Source organism: Lissotriton helveticus, chromosome 4_1 (assembly GCF_964261635.1).
Source record: "Lissotriton helveticus chromosome 4_1, aLisHel1.1, whole genome shotgun sequence".
Lineage (NCBI taxonomy): Eukaryota > Metazoa > Chordata > Amphibia > Caudata > Salamandridae > Lissotriton > Lissotriton helveticus.
In genome coordinates, this window is record NC_136063.1 from 2,129,644,949 (window position 1) to 2,129,664,557 (window position 19,609).

A 19,609-nucleotide genomic window follows, 5' to 3' on the forward strand; every position below is an offset into this window, starting at 1 on the left:
GAACATTACTGGAGACAGGGATAGCCAGAGAGGCAGCTAGCCAGAGAGGGTGCTAGCCATAGAGGATCATAACCAGAGGGGCTGGCAACAAGAGAGGAGGCTGACTATAGAGACAGATAACTCGAGAGAGAGGGATGATAGGAGAGACAGTTAGTCAAAGAAGAAGCTAGCCAGAGAGGTTCATAACTAGATATACTGTTAACAGGAGAGGGGAAGAAACAGACAGCTTGAGAGAGGGCTAACCAGAGAGCCTGATAACCAGAAAGAGGGAGCAAGTTTGTTGGCCACATTTCCAGAGGTGCAGAAAGCCAGAGACGTGCCTTATCGAACAGTTAGATGAGCAGAAAATCAGACCTAACGAAACGGTAGTCCACCATAATATTGAATCCAGAATATCATGCTACCAGAATATCGAGACATTAACCCCTTCGCCGCAGGGCTAATTCCCCCGCGGCGCTGGAGGGAGGGGGGTTGCACATAGCACCACCGGGCTTGTGACGAGCTCAGCAATTTGTGACCATTGTTTTTGGGACCAGTGTGGTATTTTGCAAACTGACCAATGTACTACTAGGAGGTGAGTCGCACTTTGACCTAATTCATGAGTATTAATGAGGTGTGTCGCAAATTATGACCTACTACCATTTGCTGTTATCACAGAATTGGTGGCCTACTGGGGTCAGCAGATTCCCATGTCTGTGATTGATTTTAAACAAAGCAAACTTTTTTTTAAATTAAACGTAGAGTGAGAAAGTGAAAGAACTCGAAAAGGTCAATTCTAAAGAGACAGATAATCAGAAACACTGATCACCAGAGATGCTGATCACCAGAAGGGCAGAGAAGTGGAGAGATACATAATCGGAGAGACAGAGAGGACATAAATTGAATATCATATGATACATCTGGTATACTTTTTCAATGTCTCTGCAACTCCAAGAAAGTTCCAAAAGTATGGCTGTCAGAAATTGGCTAAACATGTACCTTTACATGATCATGAACTCTACCCTTCACTTGGTGACATGACATGTTCCTGAAGCTGTGCAACTGTGACAGACATAACATCAACTATTGATCCATCACCACATAGTAACAGATGGTTGAAACTAAAAAAGCACAGACTTACCGACCCATACAGCTCGCCCCGCTCATTCATCCCGAGGTAGAGTCCTGAATCTACCCCACGGATACTGACAAGCCCCACCGCCAGGCTAATGAACTCCAAAATTCCTAAAGAAAGAGAAAACATCCAAACTATGAAAAGGAAAAAAGACAAGTTGAGATGAAATTGGCAGCAACAAGTTAAAACACTTACAGTCGTGTCATTTCTAGTTTACTTATGCAGTGTGTTATTGTATTATAAGGAGTAGAGTTTTGCAATGCTTAACATTTCAATGCATTTAATACACCAAGGTCCGATTCCTAGAACTAACTTACAACAAAATCCTAAACTTACTATTCATGGTATTCACAGAATGCACTAATGACTGTCCTAAGTTTACGTCCGCACTCGGGCCGAAATGTCTACACCCGAAGTGTAAGCTCCGCACCCAGAGTGTTAGCCCCACACCCTGAGTGGAAGCTCTACACCTGAAGAGGAATTTCCACAGTTGGGCCGGAATCTCCGCTTCTGAGCTGGAATACCCACAATCAGGTGTTTATTGACTATATCTGATGCATTGTGGGTATTCCAGCCTGGAAGCGGAGATTCAGGCCCAATGCTGGAAATTCTGCTCTAGGTGTGGAGCTTCCACTCTGGGTGTGGAGCTTACACTCTGTGTACGGAGCTTATACTCGGGGTGCGGAAATTCCAGGCTGAGTGCAGACATAAACTGTGTGTGGTCCATTCTGTATCCATAGAAGCAGAATGGGCGGTTGATCATTCTCCCACCAATCTGCCAAATCCTGGTACGGCCTTCCCCAACACCTCGGGAGCTTATCCTCACTTCTTAAATTCTACAAGAAGCTGAAGACCTGGCTTTTCAATTTGTTCTTCTCGTGGGACCATTGAGACTCACTGTACTCGGGCCCAGCCTCACCACACACCTACTCAGCGCCTGGACACCCTCACGGGTGAGAAGTAGCATTCTACAAGTCCACCTTACTTTCAATTTTCTGTAAACTCTCCCATGATCCCATTTATAAAATAGAAGCAGGCAGGCCTCAGGCATCACCCTTCCTCCCCCACAATCTCATATTTCTCTTTTTCCCTAACCTATCTGGTTTTGATGTCTTGGAAAATCTGGAGAATTTAATGTTTACAGTATTTTGTTGAAACCCGCACCTTACTATGGGGCATATTATCAAGACTGGCGTTAAAATTATCGCTGCATTAGCGGCAGGAAACTGCCGCTAAAGTGGCGATAATGGGCTTGATAATATGCCCTTGTGAATTCCCATAGAAGCCCAGGTTCACACCAAACATAGTCTTCTATGGGAATTCTCAAGGGCATATTAACAAGCTCATTATCGCCGCTTTAGCGGCAGTTTCCTGTCGCTAAAGCGGCGATAATTTTAACACCGTTCTTGATAATATGCCCTTTGTGTTTTTTAATGTGGTATTTAAAGGTATTGTTTATTTTCTTTTAACAGAACATGCTACTATGAATTAGAAATAAATAAATAAATATTCACAGGCCAACAATTCCCTTCACTCCTTGCACAAAACCGTGCTCTTGTTTTCCGTGATAAAGCACAAACCTATAAAAAAAACACTTCACAGATATTTTTATGCTGGTGTTCTGCAGTATGACATTCTAAATGGCAGGCCATCTAGTGGTTTCATAGTGGTCACATGCTTACTTCTGCCCTATTAGATCTTAACATTCTTCCAATAATCCTAAAAGTCTGATCAATAAGAATAAATGGAAACATTTTCCTAATCACACAACCAAACACAACATATACAATCAAAACGTGGCTCTTCCAGTTCTACATAAAAGGGCCCCAAATGAAGAAAGTGCCAAGTGCCATAATAATGTTTGAAAGCGCTATAGAAATGTCAATAACTTAACATATAAGAATTAATGTCAAACCATGCGCAGAAACCGCACAGCAGACACAAAGGGCAGAGTTCTGGTTGGCTTACATTGGCTGCAGGCATAGTTACCTTTTCCACCCCGGATTGCTTTCTTGTAACTGGTATCTAACCTCTTATTGAAAACAGTATTTCTCTAGTTTTATGTGTCCCTTTTCTACGTTTCCCGCGTTCTACCGTGTTGGAAGCTGCTGTAACATGAGCATGTTATGGGGTTTCCTTTGCCTGTGCACAAGCTCAAGAGATTTATATCTCCGATTGGGGCAGGATTTATTCAGCTGTTGCAATGCTAAAGAATTCCTTGGAATTCCATTGTTAGTCTGGCTGCTGACAGCATGGAGGGGAGCAGCCTCAGGGAGACAGACTGGGAGAGATTGGGACACACTGGGACAGATTGGGACAGACTGGAGGCTCCTGGGCTGGGGACCGTGCTTTAAATGGGCCGGTGCTCTCCCGTACTGAGTACTTGCACTCTTTTATTTTGAGACAGAGAGTACTAGCACTTCTTAAGAGAGACATAATACTTTTAATTGGAGAGTACCGGCACTTCTCAGAACAAGCCAGTACTGTGGTACAGAGTACCTGCACTTCTATTTTTCTATTTCAAGCCCTGGATGGGGACACGTAGTATCCATGGAGTAGACATGGGGAGATCCTGAGACTCAATTAGAAAAGTTGTTACAATAGGGAAAGCTTTAAATAACTGCTCTACCTGTTGACGTCTCCCTGCTCCCCAATCCATGTAGTTAAGAGCCCTTTACCGTAAACTAAAACCAGGGTCACTTGCTGGGCGGGTCTGAAGACCCTGCCGGAAGGTGGGATGAAAACTACGAGCTGCACTTACTCAAAGCGTTGCATGCAACCACTTGATTATCTCATTGGCGGTTTGGAGGTAGGGTCAATTCAACGAAGTAATTTAAGAAGTTGGCTCCGTTTGTGTTCTCTACCCTAAATGATGGTGAAGTCAAGCTCTGCCTATGTTATTATAATCAGATGTGCAGTGTTGAATGATTTACTTATGTCTGAGGTGATAGGCTATGAACCACTTTGGGTCTCAAAACGTGAAATTAAAGAGTTCAGTGAATTTTTAAGTCGGTATAATAATTCCAGTTTATCGCTCACTGTCTGTGGGCCTCCAGAGAGTGGTATTCATTCACCCACCTATCCTTACATCTGACAGGAAGCAAACATAGCGCCTCGCAACAGCTCAAGCACATGGATAGCCAGTTGTTTTGTGGGCCAAGACCTTCAAAGGCGGTAGGAGAGAAGGTTGGGCAAAAGTTAAAGTGATGTGTTTGTGAGACCAGGGCTGGTGTCCTGCCCCTCACAACCCCCCTCCCTTCTTTCCACAGAGTACCCATCGGTTCCATGAGATTCAAACTGTACCGATAATTACTCGGGATTAATCTCAGGGTAATTCATTTCGGGTCCCTATTTGTTTTATTATTTTTGCATTAACATTAGACGATTTTTTTGTTTTAAATCAATGTTAATTTCCACTACTTCCAACTTTCAGGGGAATTACCCGCTTTTTTAACTTTTTATTTACAAGGGGAGATCCCCATAACTTCCTTTGAAATTGCCATTACATGTTCTGTCTTTTCTCCATAAAACGTACACTTTTCCTTATTACAATGTTCCTACTCTCGCTCAATGTTTTATACCGATTTTGGTGTTTCGCCTAATTTGGTTCCCGTGAAGTTTTTGTCTCGATTTACTCTTCGTCGCCATGTGCTATGTAATGAAATGTGAGCTCGTGCATCTGATGCTAAACTGAACCCTGGATTCTGAAGGGGAGATTGTGCTGCAAAAGTAGCAGAGCTCACGAGTGTGCCTCGAAGTTCTGTTCCGCTCCATTAACTAGAAGATGTTGAATCCGAGTAAATAGTGTGTTGCTCCAGCAGTGTGCTTTGTGTTGCGCGTAAAACCCCTTGGTTACCTGAGGCTGTCGCCCTTAGCAACAGGAGAGACAGCATAGCACGGCGTGAAAATAACGCCTGGAACTGCGCACCAAACAGCGCTGGAATAAGCAGCGCACAAAGGCTGCAGGCCAGCTGACCTTGAGTATGCATCCTGCTGCACAGATGTATCTGGAGCTTTGCACTTTCCCACTTGCCTCAGAGGAACTTGTGGTCATGCATGAACACATGGTCATTGGTATGCTACACCCATGTATCCCATGACCTGTAGCTTGCATGTGGTGTTCTAGCCCCAAGCAGCGCTGTCGCAGCCCCACACTTGCTTCTGCGCAGGGCCACAATGTCCCCGGGCATGGATGTTGCATTGACACAGGCAGGGCGCACGAGGCATTCGCCATTGTTAATGTCCGCATTCTTGTCCTGATATACTTACCGATGATGCCAGTGAGATAGTTGAGCAAGGTGAGGGCCCAATGCACCTCACACAGGCTGAAATCCATGCACTGGCCGCCCAGAGTTTCACCTTTCACAGGCTGATTATAAAATTCCTTCTATTGAGTCGCTTAATACTATCTGTTGATGTTCAGTTTCTAGAAGCAGTTCAGTTTCTTGTGTGCATCATGTAAATAGTCATTTTTAGGTCGAGCATTTGAGACCTCGGTATGTACTTTCGTATATACTTATTATACACTTATATGTGTATGTACGTTGTGGGCTCTGGAGATCAGCCCCAGGACTTGTCCGCCTCGCTTAGGGACTTTTTTTTATGTTCAACTGCCTCTATTTAACTGTCTTGACAGAAAACGACCAGCAGAGGTCAGTAAATACCAGAATTGCTTTGTGCTGGGAGACTTTCTTTTTTTAAACTTTTCTGGCAACTATCTCAATTTAACTTTCTTGATAGAAAACGGCCAGCAGAGGTGAGTAAAATACCAGAATCATTTTAGCATTCTCTAGGTTCCAGTCCATAAAAATTGTCTTCCATGAGCACCCGTAGACAATAATTGTTTTTTTTCAATCTTGTATTTTTAGTGATATGACCACCGAAGGCCCTGATTTTATATTAAAAACAGAGCTTTGGACTACACCCTTTCCCGGTGAAAGGCAATATTTCTCTCCATGTGTTCCCATACCTGGCATATCACGCAGTTTGGTGCTTACTTTCCCTCCATGTTAAAGAACAGTAGATGTTTCAGCACCCAGGCTAATGTGCTGCGTAGCTAAATAGCGAGACCGATTGCATTGTAAATGCTTGTTGGTGCAGCTGAATGTCATGAAAAAGTTGGGAGACAGTCAAAGTTCTCAGCTTAGAACCTCTGCTGGGCCCACTCAACCTTTCATTTTTTGGGGGTTAATTCAATATACGTTAAAAAGGACTATTATCTCACGCCCATGCTAGTCTTATAGCCTTGGGGGCCTGGAATAGTCTCAATAGCCGCACTTGTAGGGTGTGATGGTTAGTAGCTGGTTTGTCATTGGCAGCGCTGGCAGGGGCAATGTGTGGTATAGGCTCCAGTGTCCTCCTGATGAGGGCCCTGGCACTTAATTTTTTCTGACAAATTAGGCACTGGAGGGGACATGTATGTGAGTGGGGAGAGTGACTTCACAGGTGCAAAAGTCTCACCCTCTATGAGCCAGTATTGGCATTTAACGGGAATTTCTGTAATCCCAGGTTCTAATAGGTGTTTCACAGTCGCCTCAGGCGCGAGATTTAAAAGGCGGTCCCTGAGCCCTATCCCCCATCAAATTTCAGCTCCTGTTTCATCTTGTTCTGCTCCAGTCAGGGAAATGGCCTTTTCGCAGTCCCCGTGGCGCGGCGGTATCAATGACTTGGAGGGCTGTCTGGGATGTCGTGACTTTTGTGGGATTTGGTAAATTTACGATGACTTGTGAAGAATGCGGCGAAGGACCATTCCATTGAAAGAAGGGGGTGTTTTAGTGGCCGATGGTGGGACCTGCAGACGTATGCGCTTTAATTACAAAGCGTGAAAGTAGTGAGGTGGAGGCGGTAATGGTCCTGGATCCGTAACAGAATCCCCCTCCTTTACCCACCAATGATGAATGATCCCATCCTATGCTAGACGCGCTCTTGTGGAAGGATGGGCTGGAGGAGGTTGATGGTCTGGAGATGGTGCTGCAAGTAGAGTGGGATGCTCACAAGAGAAGCGATAGAGGTGATGGAGGCGTCATTAATGCTACCTATAGTACTGCCCTTTTCTAGGCGCTGAGCTGAGGGATGCTAATAACTCATTGCCTTAGCAGTAGGCGGATAATGGCTGTTAACTACCACCTCCATCCTTATAGGCCTTCACCTACAGCTCGAAGCCAATAATTAAAGGATAATAACATTTTTTTTTTATTTTTTTTTTTTTTTATTTGCAAGACTTGTAGTGTAAACAGATGAAAGAGAAGATTCACACTGCGTCACGCCAACAACCCGGAGGCAGGCCGCTATCAATAAGAGCATACATAAAAGTGCAAAGAAACAATCTAGGGGCCGACATCCGACCTGGTCAGTCAAGCAGATACAAACATGAATTACAATAAAATCTATAGTGTGCGCAGTGCAGTATCAGCAAGGAAATGGTCATGCTTTTCTCATAGTGCCACAGACAATTAGAAGATAACAACAAATGGGGAGCCGCTCCTAAAGAAGCAGCGGTCAACTATCCGCTGCAGCGGCCCGTGGATAGGATATGTCTATCAGCACTATTGATTCTCCCAACAGGACCCCCCCAACAAGTTAACCCAAAAACCGTCTAAACATAGGTGCAAGTACTAAGAAACAGCATTCATACAACACTTCAGTCCACAAAAGAGATGCGCGGGCCCACAACGGATCACACAGATAGAGGGCAGGTCACAGTCAGGGCGTGTGTGCAAGATCATCTCCTCTGTGCCCATATTGGCAAAAGGGCGTGTGGGGGGAGGGGGGGAAGGGGCAATCAATAGGCTACAGGAGGGTCAGCGGGAGGGGGAGGTCAGGGACACGGTCGGGGCCCGTGGGGGCAGCAAATGATGGGCGCGCGTCAGGGTAGGACCTGACCACCACCGCGCCACCCCATGGGACGGCAATCGATAACCCATGCAGCGCGCACTCTCAGCCCATGTCGTCTGAAACACTCGCAGCGCTCGGAGTACCTGAGGTGTCCGATCTCGCGCGCGCTGCAGTCCACTGCACAAACGGGCCCCATATGTCAGTGGGTCTGGAAGCGGTGGGCATGGTCTCCCAGTAGTGTGCCAATTGTGTGTGGCCATAAGTCACATCCCTAATCCAGCTCTCGAAGGAGGGGAGACCCGGCCTGCCCCAGTGTAGTGCAATCTGACGTTTGGCGTATAGAAGAAGCAACGCATGCAGTTTCCTGTCGCAGGGTGCAGTGTCTTTAACATACCCCAGCAAACCCAGCAGTGGGGACGGGGAGTCATTTCTCTGTATGATGTGATTAATGGCAGTAAAAATTTCCAACCAGTACGCGCACAACTTGGGGCAGCTCCACGCCATGTGAATAAAGGTCGCATCCTCACCCCCACATCTCCAGCAAGAAGCGTTCTCCCGGAGACCCATACGGTGTAATAGTGTCGGAGTGCGGTAATATCGATGTAAAAATTTGAAGTGGATAAGCCTTAATCGATAATTAGGGGATAGGGCTGTTAGTTGTGCACAGCAATATTCCCATGTGGCGTCCGGTAGCTGAGTCTCTAGGTCAGCAGTCCAAGCGTGTTTGGCCGTAGCCTCTGTCACCGGGGCCTGGTCCTGCATGCTGTTATACAGTCTGGACACCAGCTTTTTAGGGGAAGGTCGTGATAGCAAGTTTTGGAGGGCGGTCAGTGTGCAGGGTTCCTCCGGGAAGTTCGGTCCCATCTTCTTGCAAGATTCCCTAAGTGAGTGATGCAATAGTGTGTCAGCAAATGAGCAGGGCTGGTCCTCTCCACCAGCGGACACCTCGAGGAAAGTACCGTCCGGATATAAGTCAGCAAATGTGAGAAGGCGAGTGTCACGGATGGAGAGGACACCACCCCTTGCCGTCAGACAAGGCAGCATCGGGTTACCTCTCAAGGGGATGGCTGGCGCATAAAGCAGGGGGAGACCGGCTCTCTTCTGGAGCTCACGCCAGGACCAGCGGACCATTTCCACCGTGTCCACCTCACGCGACGGACATGTGACTTTACCATACAATGCCACCTGAAGGGGCAATGGGGCGACCACTGCCAGTTCCACCGCCACATGCGGCTGGTACGGGGTGGGGTAGGCCCAGAAATGCAGGAACTGGGCCTGCGCACAGAGGGAATATAGCTTCAGATCAGGGGCACCCAGGCCCCCTTGACGTAGTGGAAGCGTGAGTAAGTCCCAGGAGACTCTGGCCTGACCGCCGGCCCACACCAGTTTCAGCAGCAATGAGCGTACACGAGCATGGAAGGCCGCTGTCATAGGCAGTGGTACGTTGACAAACAAATATAAGAATTTGGGGAGAACCACCATTTTAGTCAGTGCAATCCTCGCGACCAGAGACAGCGGTAGTTTGTTCCAAACCTCGACCTTCCCTTCCAGCCAGTCCACCGCTCTCCCGAAATTCAGTGACCACAACTCCTGTATATCTCGGCTGATCCAGACACCCAGATATTTGACCGCCTCCGTCTCCCATCTGAGGGGGTAATCAGGGGCAGGGCGAGCAGTGCTCTCCGTCAGTGGGAACGCCACCGACTTTGCCCAGTTGATGGAGATCCCCGCCAGGCCCTCAAATCTCACAAACTCGCGGAGTAGCGGATTCAGGTTATCTGTAGGATTCAGGACGTACAGGGTGACATCATCCGCGTATAGCGAAATCAGTAAGCTCCTAGCACTAAATCCAATGCCTCTGGCGGTGTGGTGTTGCCTTATACGGGCCGCAAGCGGCTCCATTGCTATCGCAAAGAGTAGCGGGGATAGAGGACAACCCTGCCTAGTACCTCTTGAGACATTGAACGGTTTGGAGATGAGGCCATTAACGCTCACTCGGGCTCTGGGTTCTGTGTACAGGAGCTTGATCAGTGTCATGAAGTTCTGGCTGAAGCCCATCCGTCCTAGGACACGGAAGAGGTAGGGCCATTCCAGGGAGTCAAAGGCCTTGGTGGCGTCAAGGAACACCACCGCCGCCTGTACAGATGGGTGTAAATAGTGAAGGACAGAGAAGATGGTTCTGAGATTATGTGATGTCGCGCGGCCAGGGATGAATCCCGATTGGTCTGGAAGCGCAATCATGGGCAACATCGGTTGTAACCGATCTGCGATGACCTTCGCGTAAATTTTAGCATCCACGTTTATAAGCGATAGGGGCCTGTAGGAGTCCAGCTGTCGCTCATCTTTATCCGGTTTGAGTAACGTGATAATCAGAGCTTCCCGCATGGAGTCCGGAAGGGTATTAGATTCAAGAGCCTCGACGAATACAGAGTGTAGTTTCGGCGCCAGTTCAGCTACATAGGTTTTATAGAAGGAGGTCGTCAGGCCATCCGGGCCAGGGGCTTTGTTGGCCGGCATGCTCTTAATTACCTGGGTGATGTCTTGGATTGTGACTGAGAGGTCCATGTACTGTCTGTGGTTATCGTTGAACCATACGAGCGCTATGGAATCAAGAAAGTCATTCAGTGAAGGCGGTGCTGTGGGTTGTCTTGAGGTGTACAGGGTAGCATAGAAGTCAGCGAAGGCGCCTAACACTGCCTCTTGGCCCGTCACTAAGTGTCCGGATGTATCATAAACAGTGTGTATGAAGTTTGAATTTGTGCGAGGAGTAATCAGCCTGGCAAGGGTCCTGCTTGGTCTATCCCCTTCCCCGTATCTGCGCGCCTCAGCCTGTTTCCCCAGAAATTTCACCTCCCGTTCCGCTTCCTCATTGAAGGCCAATAGTTTGGTTTTTAGAGCGCCAGCATTCTCCAACGACGGATCCGAGCTAAAAGCAGCATCAAGATCCTTCAGTTCCCCCTCAAGTTTAGCTAGCGTGTCCCTTATGGAGCGAAGGACCCCTGCTTTCCGTGCTATACACTGACCCCTGATCACAGCCTTGAAGGCATCCCAGACTATAGCCTCGGATGGGACAGATCCAGCATTTTCCTCAAAATATGTAGTGATGTCCTCTCTGATCTCCTCTACGAACACTGGGTCTGTGAGTACGTGAGGGGGAAGGCGCCAATGAAACGCCCTGTGGAGAGTGTCGGGAGGGCTCAGTTCTAACATACACGGAGCATGGTCCGACAGCGACCTAGCCATAATGTCTACATTTGACACCCATGTCGCAACTTCAGGAGACACCAACCAGAAGTCAAGTCTAGACCAGGCAGCTTTGTGGCAGGTGTAGCAGGTCCCCATCCTGACCCCCGGATTCCTAGCTCTCCACACATCCAAAAGCAGACCCTCATTCATGACATCAAATATCGCCTGGCGCGCTCTAGCATGTTGTGGCCTGCTCACACCCTCACGATCCATGTCATCATTCAATGCAACGTTGAAATCTCCCCCCAGTACAATCGTCTGGCAATGTAGTAACTCAATCTTCGCCCAAACACTCCTGAAAAAATCAGGATCGTCCACGTTGGGGCCATAGATTGCAGCCAGGACAATGGGACGCCCCTGTAGAGTCCCATGTATCAAAACATACCTCCCCTCCGCATCACGTATCTGCGAGAGCTCCCTCCAATCCAGCCCCCTGCGAATGAGTATGGCAACGCCCCTCGCATAACTGGAGTAGATGGAGGAATAGACATGTGCCCATCTGGAATTTTTCAATCGGGCCGAGGGGATCACATTTAAATGAGTTTCTTGTAGGAAGCAAATATCGACATTGTGTCTGGATAACATGCCATGCAGTAAACGGGCCTTCTTGTAGTCCCCAAGGCCCCTAATGTTCCAAGTCCAGAGTTTGATACCCCCCATTAGAATGCAGGACAACAGAGGATTCCCCCTACGTATCTCCACGTACAGAGGCCAAACGAGTGCCCAGCCATCACATCTGCAGACCCAGCGCGCAAATATATAAGCATGTGTAGTAGTACATTGCACTTAATACGAACAAAAACTCGCAACTCGAGAAATCCCCCCCACCACCCCCCTCCCGCAGCAACCCCCCAATTAGGTCGTGACATATCCCAGAAACTCACACGCGTAGCGTGGAAATACCCCAACAACCCTAAAACCAACAGCAAAAAGAACGGGAGGCACCCCATGGGGCGTGGTGTGCCCAGCGTACTCCCCCGTGTGAACAGGGTGGCCACAAATTAGGGATAAGGGTCCATGAGTTCCGCGAACCCCCCGCCCCGGGATCCCCCGGTCTTACCATATTTAAAATGTCCAGAGGAAGCAGGGCACCATTAAATGCAGCCGGAAGTCCGGGGACAAGACAGGGCCTTACCCAACCCGCATCCAGGTTGCACGCAGCATCTGTGAACGGGAAGTGTCTGCACCAACCCATGTAATACACGAGGTGGTAAACCCACGATGTCTCGGTTCCGACACCAGCACAACATTCAGTCAATGTCACTTAGCTGTTCCGTCGTGTCTTCATGTCTGGGCGATCTTCGCCTAGTCCCCGCTCCGCCGATGTGCTTGGCGAACTTGAGCGCCGATTTCGCATCCGTAAAGAAGTGGGTAGTGTTGTCATGTAGTACTTTCAATTTTGCCGGGTACAGCAGAGAGTACGGCACACCTGCCTGTAGGAATAGTTTTTTCGCCGGTAGAAATTCCTTACGGGCCGCTTGCACCAGGGGGGTGAAGTCTGGATAAAAGGAGATGTTGTTCCCTTTATGGGTGATTTTGCCCTTCTCTCTCGCCAGACGTAAGATCAAGTCTCTGTCCTGGTAATTGAGCAGTTTAGCTAGGATAGGCCGAGGTGTAGCCCCTGGCGGTGGTTTCTTCCCTAGCGATCTGTGCGCTCTCTCGACCGTAAAGACTGAAGACAGGTGTGGGTCAAAGAGTTCATGCAAAAGGTCCGCCACATATGACTCCATTTTGTCGATGTTTGTCGTCTCCGGAATTCCCGTTATGCGTATATTAGATCTACGGGAACGTGCTTCCAAATCGTCTGACTTGGCTCGCAAAATGCCTATCTCTCGTTCCAGAGATGTGATATGTTGCTTGGTTTGCTGCTGGAATTCACAGCATTCAGTTTGTCTGTTTTCCAAGCAGTCTAGCCGAGTCTCATGCACGTCAACCTTGGATTTCACAGATTCCAGTTGCGCAGACATGGCGTCAAGCTTGGTATCGATACTTTTCAGACCGGATCTCACCTCCATGATAAGCGCACCAAAGTCTATATCGGCCGGCAACCCTTGCGACGACGCCACGCCGCCTCCCGCTTCTGTAGTAGGGTTCTTCGGAGGACGACCATTGTCAAAACTGATCCTGGACTGCCTGGCTTCATTTTTCCCCATCGCGGCGGTGGGACCCCAGCAGTGGGTGGCTCGGGAACACAGCGGCCCACTGAGTAAGTTGCGTCGATCTGTGTGGTGCAGGGATTATACAGGCAGTTTCGGGGGTCTTGAAGCTGCAGCCTAGTGTCCAGGTCCCAGTGGAGCGTGTGAACCGTACACGCGGTGTCCGCAGCGTGCCAGGCAGACCCACCTCAAGTCTCAAAATGGCGGGCTAATTGCGTAGTTTACTGCAGCGGCGCCGCGCTCAGTTAGGTGGCAGGGCAGGTGGCCGGCATATAATGACAGGGCCGGAGCCCCCCAGTCTCGCAGTAGTGTAGGTATTGCGCCAGTTACATTAGGTATGCACACCGGCACCACCTAAGCTTAGTTGTGAGGGCACGAGGGCGCCAGCGGGGGCTCCGCCACGCGCACCGCTGTCCGCTGTACCCCGTCCGACTCTGCCAGTGGTTGTAGCGGGGTGCTCACCTGTTTGCCCCAGTCACGGTCACCGTGCGTCTTCTCTGCGACAGTGACGGGCCAAGTCCCGCGTCTCAAGTAGATCTGCCGACAAGCAGGGGATCCGGCCGTCTTCCGTGTCCCAGCCGACCCCAGTGCCTATGACCGATTCAGGGCTCTGCAGGGGTCCGCCTAGGATTGGTCAAAGCTCCGGCGCCGCCGTCAGCAAGTTGTCCCTATTCCGGTCGCCGGGTAGCCAGAGGCCCGCAAAGCCGCGGGCTGTAGTGCGCCGTGTCGCCCAGGGCTGAGCACTTCCGCCCAGTAGCAGGTCGGGCGTGCAGGTCGGCAAAAAGCGGAATGGCTCTAGTCCCCGCGTTGCTTCCACGGTGTGTCCCAAACTTTCACTCCGGGACTATGGAGGTGTCCGCTGTCGAACCCCGAGGCAGCGGGGGTCCGCAGTCGCCAGGAACAGGATTAGAGCAGGATTAATTATTGTAGCCGGCGGAGCTCACTCAACGAGCGGCCATCTCGCAGCACGGCTAGCCACGCCCCAAAGGATAATAACATTAACAGCAGTTATTGCCTGATGCTGTGAGCAATAACACTCTACTTTGATGGTAATTGTAAGTTTTTTTGATGTGATTTGGTTTTCCATGTCCACTATACTCTTTTCCACAATGAGAGCAACTTCTGCTTTGTTTTGACTCTTGCTCACAAGCTAGAGGTATTTGAAAGGGAAAGGATTGGATTGAGACCCCTTTGGTAGTTGGCATAACAGGCTGAATGGTGAAAAGATGCATGTTTTCATATTGTGTTTCTGGTCCCTTAAGACTTCCTTAAGAAATGGTCCCAAAATAGCTCACTTATTTCCTGAGGGAGATACTCCTTGGATAGAGTGAACTAGAGCTGTCCGGCATGTCCTCTTTTAAGTTTAATAAAACTTCCTTCCATTTTGGAGTTCGTCCTAGAATCTAAGGTCAAAGGTCATAGGAACAGTCATCCGAAAAACAATGGCTTTCAAATGAAAATACTTTTGAAGCTCTTTACTGGAACCCTATAAATCAAAGACAATAAATTCCTTTCACACCATTCTTCTCATGAAAACAGAAAATTAGGTGTTCCATTTATTTCTGGAATTTGAAGTGATATCAGTTTTACTGTCTTGAGAAGAGTGGGAGGGGTTGCGAAGGAGCCTTTTTTCACCGTGGTGAAGATACACTGTGGCTCTCTTTGGCCAATGCAGAGAACACTGGTTTTCGCCCATTTATTTGCTTGTGGTCTAAAAAAACTGCACGTCAATGTGAAATAAATATATCTACTCCATATTGCGAATAGCTATTCTGAAGATGTCTACACAAAAGCAAGAGGGGTAATACTCACGGACGTCATTTAGGGGTCGCCAAGGGTCGCAGCTGCGACCCCTGGCCTCAGAGGTGGAAAAATCAGTGCCTGGAACACAGAGACAGCTCTTCCTAATGGACACTGGTTGGAGCTCCACTCGCCTGACTTCTGTCAATTTCTTTTTGTATAGAAATAGTGAATACATTTTATTATTCACTATTATTGTAATGAAAAATTGAGTACATTAGCTGGAATAAGACCCTATGTGGAAGCTAAGGTAAATAAAAAAATGCAGTTAAATGTATGTTGAATGCATGCTTGCGAAAATAAAAAATGCAGTAAAATGTATGTTGTATGCATGCTTGCGGATGAGACTGGGTTTATGTGCACAAGAGCGTGTGATAGTGTTAGTATGTGTAAGCATGTGTGTATGAGTCAAAGTAAAGGTCAAATGGCGTGTAATGTCACTTCTTCCACCCCTGGCATTTTGGTGAATTGTCGACCATGGAAGCGCTAGGGAGCTGGAACCCTAAACACTGCGGGGCAGATTTATGAGGCCCTTGCGCCTCTTTGCGCCGCAATTGCGTCACTACTCCAGCAATGCGCCACCTTTACGGCACAGATGCGTCACGCATCTGTGCCGTTTTTGCCCCATGGTGCGCCGCATTATAAATTCGGCGCACCATGGGTGGCGGAGCTGTGGCGCACTGTGGCGCACATTAACTGGCGCATCCCTGGGGATGCGCCAGTTAACATGAATCTGCCCCTGCATCTCTGCTGACCTCCTTCTTGTGGACCAATGAGAAGCCTCTATGGATTCTGCCAACACAGTCAATGCTGGCATTCATGAGATTAAAAGTAGAAGCAACAATTACTCTACCTTAGCAACACCAGTCTCAGAAACTGTGGCCAGAACTGTGCCCGCGCTAGCATTAACATCCTTACGCCTAGCTTGAGGCCAACACCAACAGAACGAATCAATCAGTCTAGCAACGTCTCCTTGCCGATGGTGCTTCTACTGCCCACTGCTCAAAGTGTTAATAGTGGTTAATGAGGGGGAGGGCAACTATCAGCTGTTAATGCCTGACCGTAAAGTTATTGGCGAATGCCACCCAATGCAGGCAAACAGACCAAATATCCCTCTCTGCCCTATGTCCCTGCTTCATCCCCCCACGCCCCCACTGGCAGACATCAGTGGTCAGTGCCCGCCTTCTACGTGCTTTGATTGGTTGAAGCGATCTCGATCATCCATCCAGGACGCTAATAATTGGTTCAATATCTATGAATGGCATTTTTATGACAGATGTTGATCAGATGCAGGAGTACACACATCATACCCATCCCTCAGTCACCAAACTAATGTTGAGGGTTTAGAGCTCTTCCTAACCCTTCCCATTTTACGAGCAATAATTTAAAACTTGTTTCAGATGGATATATTACCTGTAATGCACACACCATTTGGCATTCCATGGATTGTTTGTGCTAACAGTCATCGCTAGTTCTTTTCTGTTTATGTTGACACAGACAATCGCTGGTAGTAGCTGGCGCTGGCACACAAGGGAATCTGCACAGGGTGCCCTTCTGTTCCTGGCACCCTGCCCACATTCGCCTGTGCGTGCCATTGTTAAAGGGGGGCAGCATGCTCAGATCCGCTTACCGCCCACCTGCTGCATGCACAAGTGTGTTAAGCTGCATAAGAGCTGAGAGAGATCAGATTTCTGGGCAATGCACACAAGCAAGCCATCAAACAATGGCGTGTGTGCAGAATGGCCATGCCTGCACTGTACTGTGGAGCGTGGTCTGTGAAAGGAAGCAGGCACCCACAAGAGTGCCAATGCCTTCTGCACCCTGGAACCTTCTCTGTGAACTGAAGCAAGCTCACACTAGAGTGCCAATGCCTTCTGCACCCTGGAACCTTCTCTGTGAACTGAAGCAACCTCACACAAGAGTGCCAATGCCTGCTCAATCCTGGAAAGCGCTGTCTGTGAAGTGAAGCAAGCTCACACAAGAGTGCCAATGCCTTCTGCACTCTGGAACCTTGTCTGTGAAGTGAAGCAAGCTCACACAAGCGTGCCAATGCCTGCTGAATCCTGGAACCTTGTCTGTAAAGTGAAGCACACTCAAACAAGGGTGCCAATGCCTGCTCCATCCTGGAAAGCGCTGTCTGTGAAGTGGAGCAAGTTTTCACAAGAGTTCCAATGCCTTCTGCACCCTGAAACCTTGTCTGTGAACTGAAGCAAGCTCACACAAGAGTGCAAAAACCTTCTGCACCCTGGAACCTTGTCTGTGAACTGAAGCAAGCTCACACTAGAGTACCAATGCCTTCTGCACCCTGGAACCTTCTCTGTGAACTGAAGCAAGTTCACACAAGAGTGTCAATGCCTTCTGCACTCTGGAACCTTGTCTGTGAAGTGAAGCTAGCTCACACAATTGTGCCAATGCCTGCTGAATCCTGGAACCTTGTCAGTAAAGGGAAGCAAGCTCAAACAAGACTCCCAATGCCTGCTCCATCCTGTAAAGTGCTGTCTGTGAAGTGAAGCAAGCTCTCACAAGAGTGCCAATGCCTTCTGCACCCCGAAACCTTGTCTGTGAACTGAAGCAAGCTCGCACACAAGAGTGTCAAAGCCTTCTGCACCCTGGAACCTTGTCTGTGAAGTGAAGCAAGCGCACACAAGAGTGTCAAAGCCTGCTCCATCCTGGAACCTTGTCTGTGAAGTGAAGCAAGCTCAGACAAGAGTGCCAATGCCTTCTGCACCCTGGAACCTTGTCTGTGAACTGAAGCAAGCTCACACAAGAGTGTCAAAGCCTGCTCCATCCTGGAAAGCGCTGTCTGTGAAGTGAAGCAAGCTCTCACAAGGTGTCAATGCCTACTGCACCCTGGAGCCTTGTCTATGAACTGAAGCAAGCTCACACAAGAGTGCCAAAGCCTGCTCCTTGTAGAAATGCTATCTGTGAAGTGAAGCAAGCTCACAAAAGACTACCAATGCCTTCTGCAACCTGGAACCTTGTCTTTGAAGTGAAGCAGGCTCACACAACAGTGCCAATGCCTGCTCCTTCTAGAAATGTTGTCTATGAAGTGAAGCGAGCTCACACAAGACTGCCAATGCCTTCTGTTTCCCGGAAGCTTGTCTGTGAAGTGAAGCAAGCTCACACTAGAGTGCCAAAGCCGCCTGCGCCCTGGAACCTTGTCTGTGAACTGAAGCAAACTCACACAAGAGTGCCAAAGCCTTCTGCACCCTGGAACCTTGTCTGTGAACCCAAGCAAGCTCACACAAGAGTGCCAACGCCTTCTGCACCCCGGAACCTTGTCTGTGAAGTGAAGCAAGCTCACACAAGAGTGCCAATGCCTGCTCAATCCTGGAAAGTGCTGTCTGTGAAGTGAAGCAAGCTCTCACCAGAGTGCCAATGCCTGCTCCATCCTGGAAAGCGCTGTCTGTGAAGTGAAGCAAGCTCACACAAGAGTGTCAATGCCTGCTCCATCCTGGAAAGCGCTATCTGTGAAGTGAAGCAAGCTCTCACAAGGTATCAATGCCTACTGCACCCTGAAACCTTGTCCGTGAGGTGAAGCAGGCTCTCACAAGAGTGCCAATGCCTACTGCTCCCTGGAACCTTGTCCGTGAGGAGAAGCAGGCTCTAGCAAGAGTGCCAATGCCTGCTCCATCCTGGAAACTTGTCCGTAAGGAGAAGCAGGCTCTCGCAAGAGTGCCAATGCCTACTGCACCCTGGAACCTTGTCCGTGAGGAGAAGCAGGCTCTAGCAAGAGTGCCAATGCCTGCTCCATCCTGGAAACTTGTCCGTGAGGAGAAGCAGGCTCTAGCAAGAGTGCCAATGCCTGCTCCATCCTGGAAACTTGTCCGTGAGGAGAAGCAGGCTCTCGCAAGAGTGCCAATGCCCGCTCCATCCTGGAAACTTGTCTGAGAAGTGAAGCAGGCTGGCGAAAGAGTGCCAATGCCTGCTCCATTCTAGAAATGCTGTCGGTGAAGTGAAGCAAGCTCACACAAGACTGCCAATGCCGGCTGCATTCTAGATAGCGTCAACCACACAGTGAAACAGACTCGTACAACACAACCAATATCTGCATCATTCTGCAAGCGCTGCCTATAACGTGATGTAGGTGCACACGACAGGGTCAATGCATTCAATATTCTGGGATGTGAAGAGAACAAGGGGATGCAAGCTCAGACAGCATGGCCTGCACCATTCTCCTGCAAAGTAAAGCTGGTCACACAACAATGCCCATTTTATGCGCAATTCTTGGATGCTTGAACTACGAAGTGAAGTCAGATTGTGCCACACTGCCCAATGTGTGGCCCATTCTGTGAAGTGCTGTTTGAAAAGTAAAGTGAACTCGTGCAACAGTGAGAAAGCCTGCTGCATTCTGGGTAATGTTATTCACAAACTGAACAGGCTCCTAGCCAAAAATGGCACCATATTAGGAAGTTCTGTCTGCAAAATTAAGTTGGATTACACAACAGAGTAAATACCT

At 48.8% G+C, this 19,609-nt stretch overlaps 1 protein-coding gene across 2 annotated transcripts in view; it reads right to left on the reverse strand.

Annotated features, from left to right (window-relative positions):
• FGF16 (fibroblast growth factor 16) overlaps nucleotides 1-19,609 on the reverse strand; it is a 51,419-nt gene that overhangs the window by 9,330 nt on the left and 22,480 nt on the right. For both annotated transcript variants that reach the window (XM_078685982.1, XM_078685981.1), the window contains exon 2: nucleotides 1,121-1,224. In XM_078685982.1, coding sequence (XP_078542108.1) covers nucleotides 1,121-1,224 — 104 coding nt within the window. The remainder of the gene's footprint in view (nucleotides 1-1,120; nucleotides 1,225-19,609) is intronic.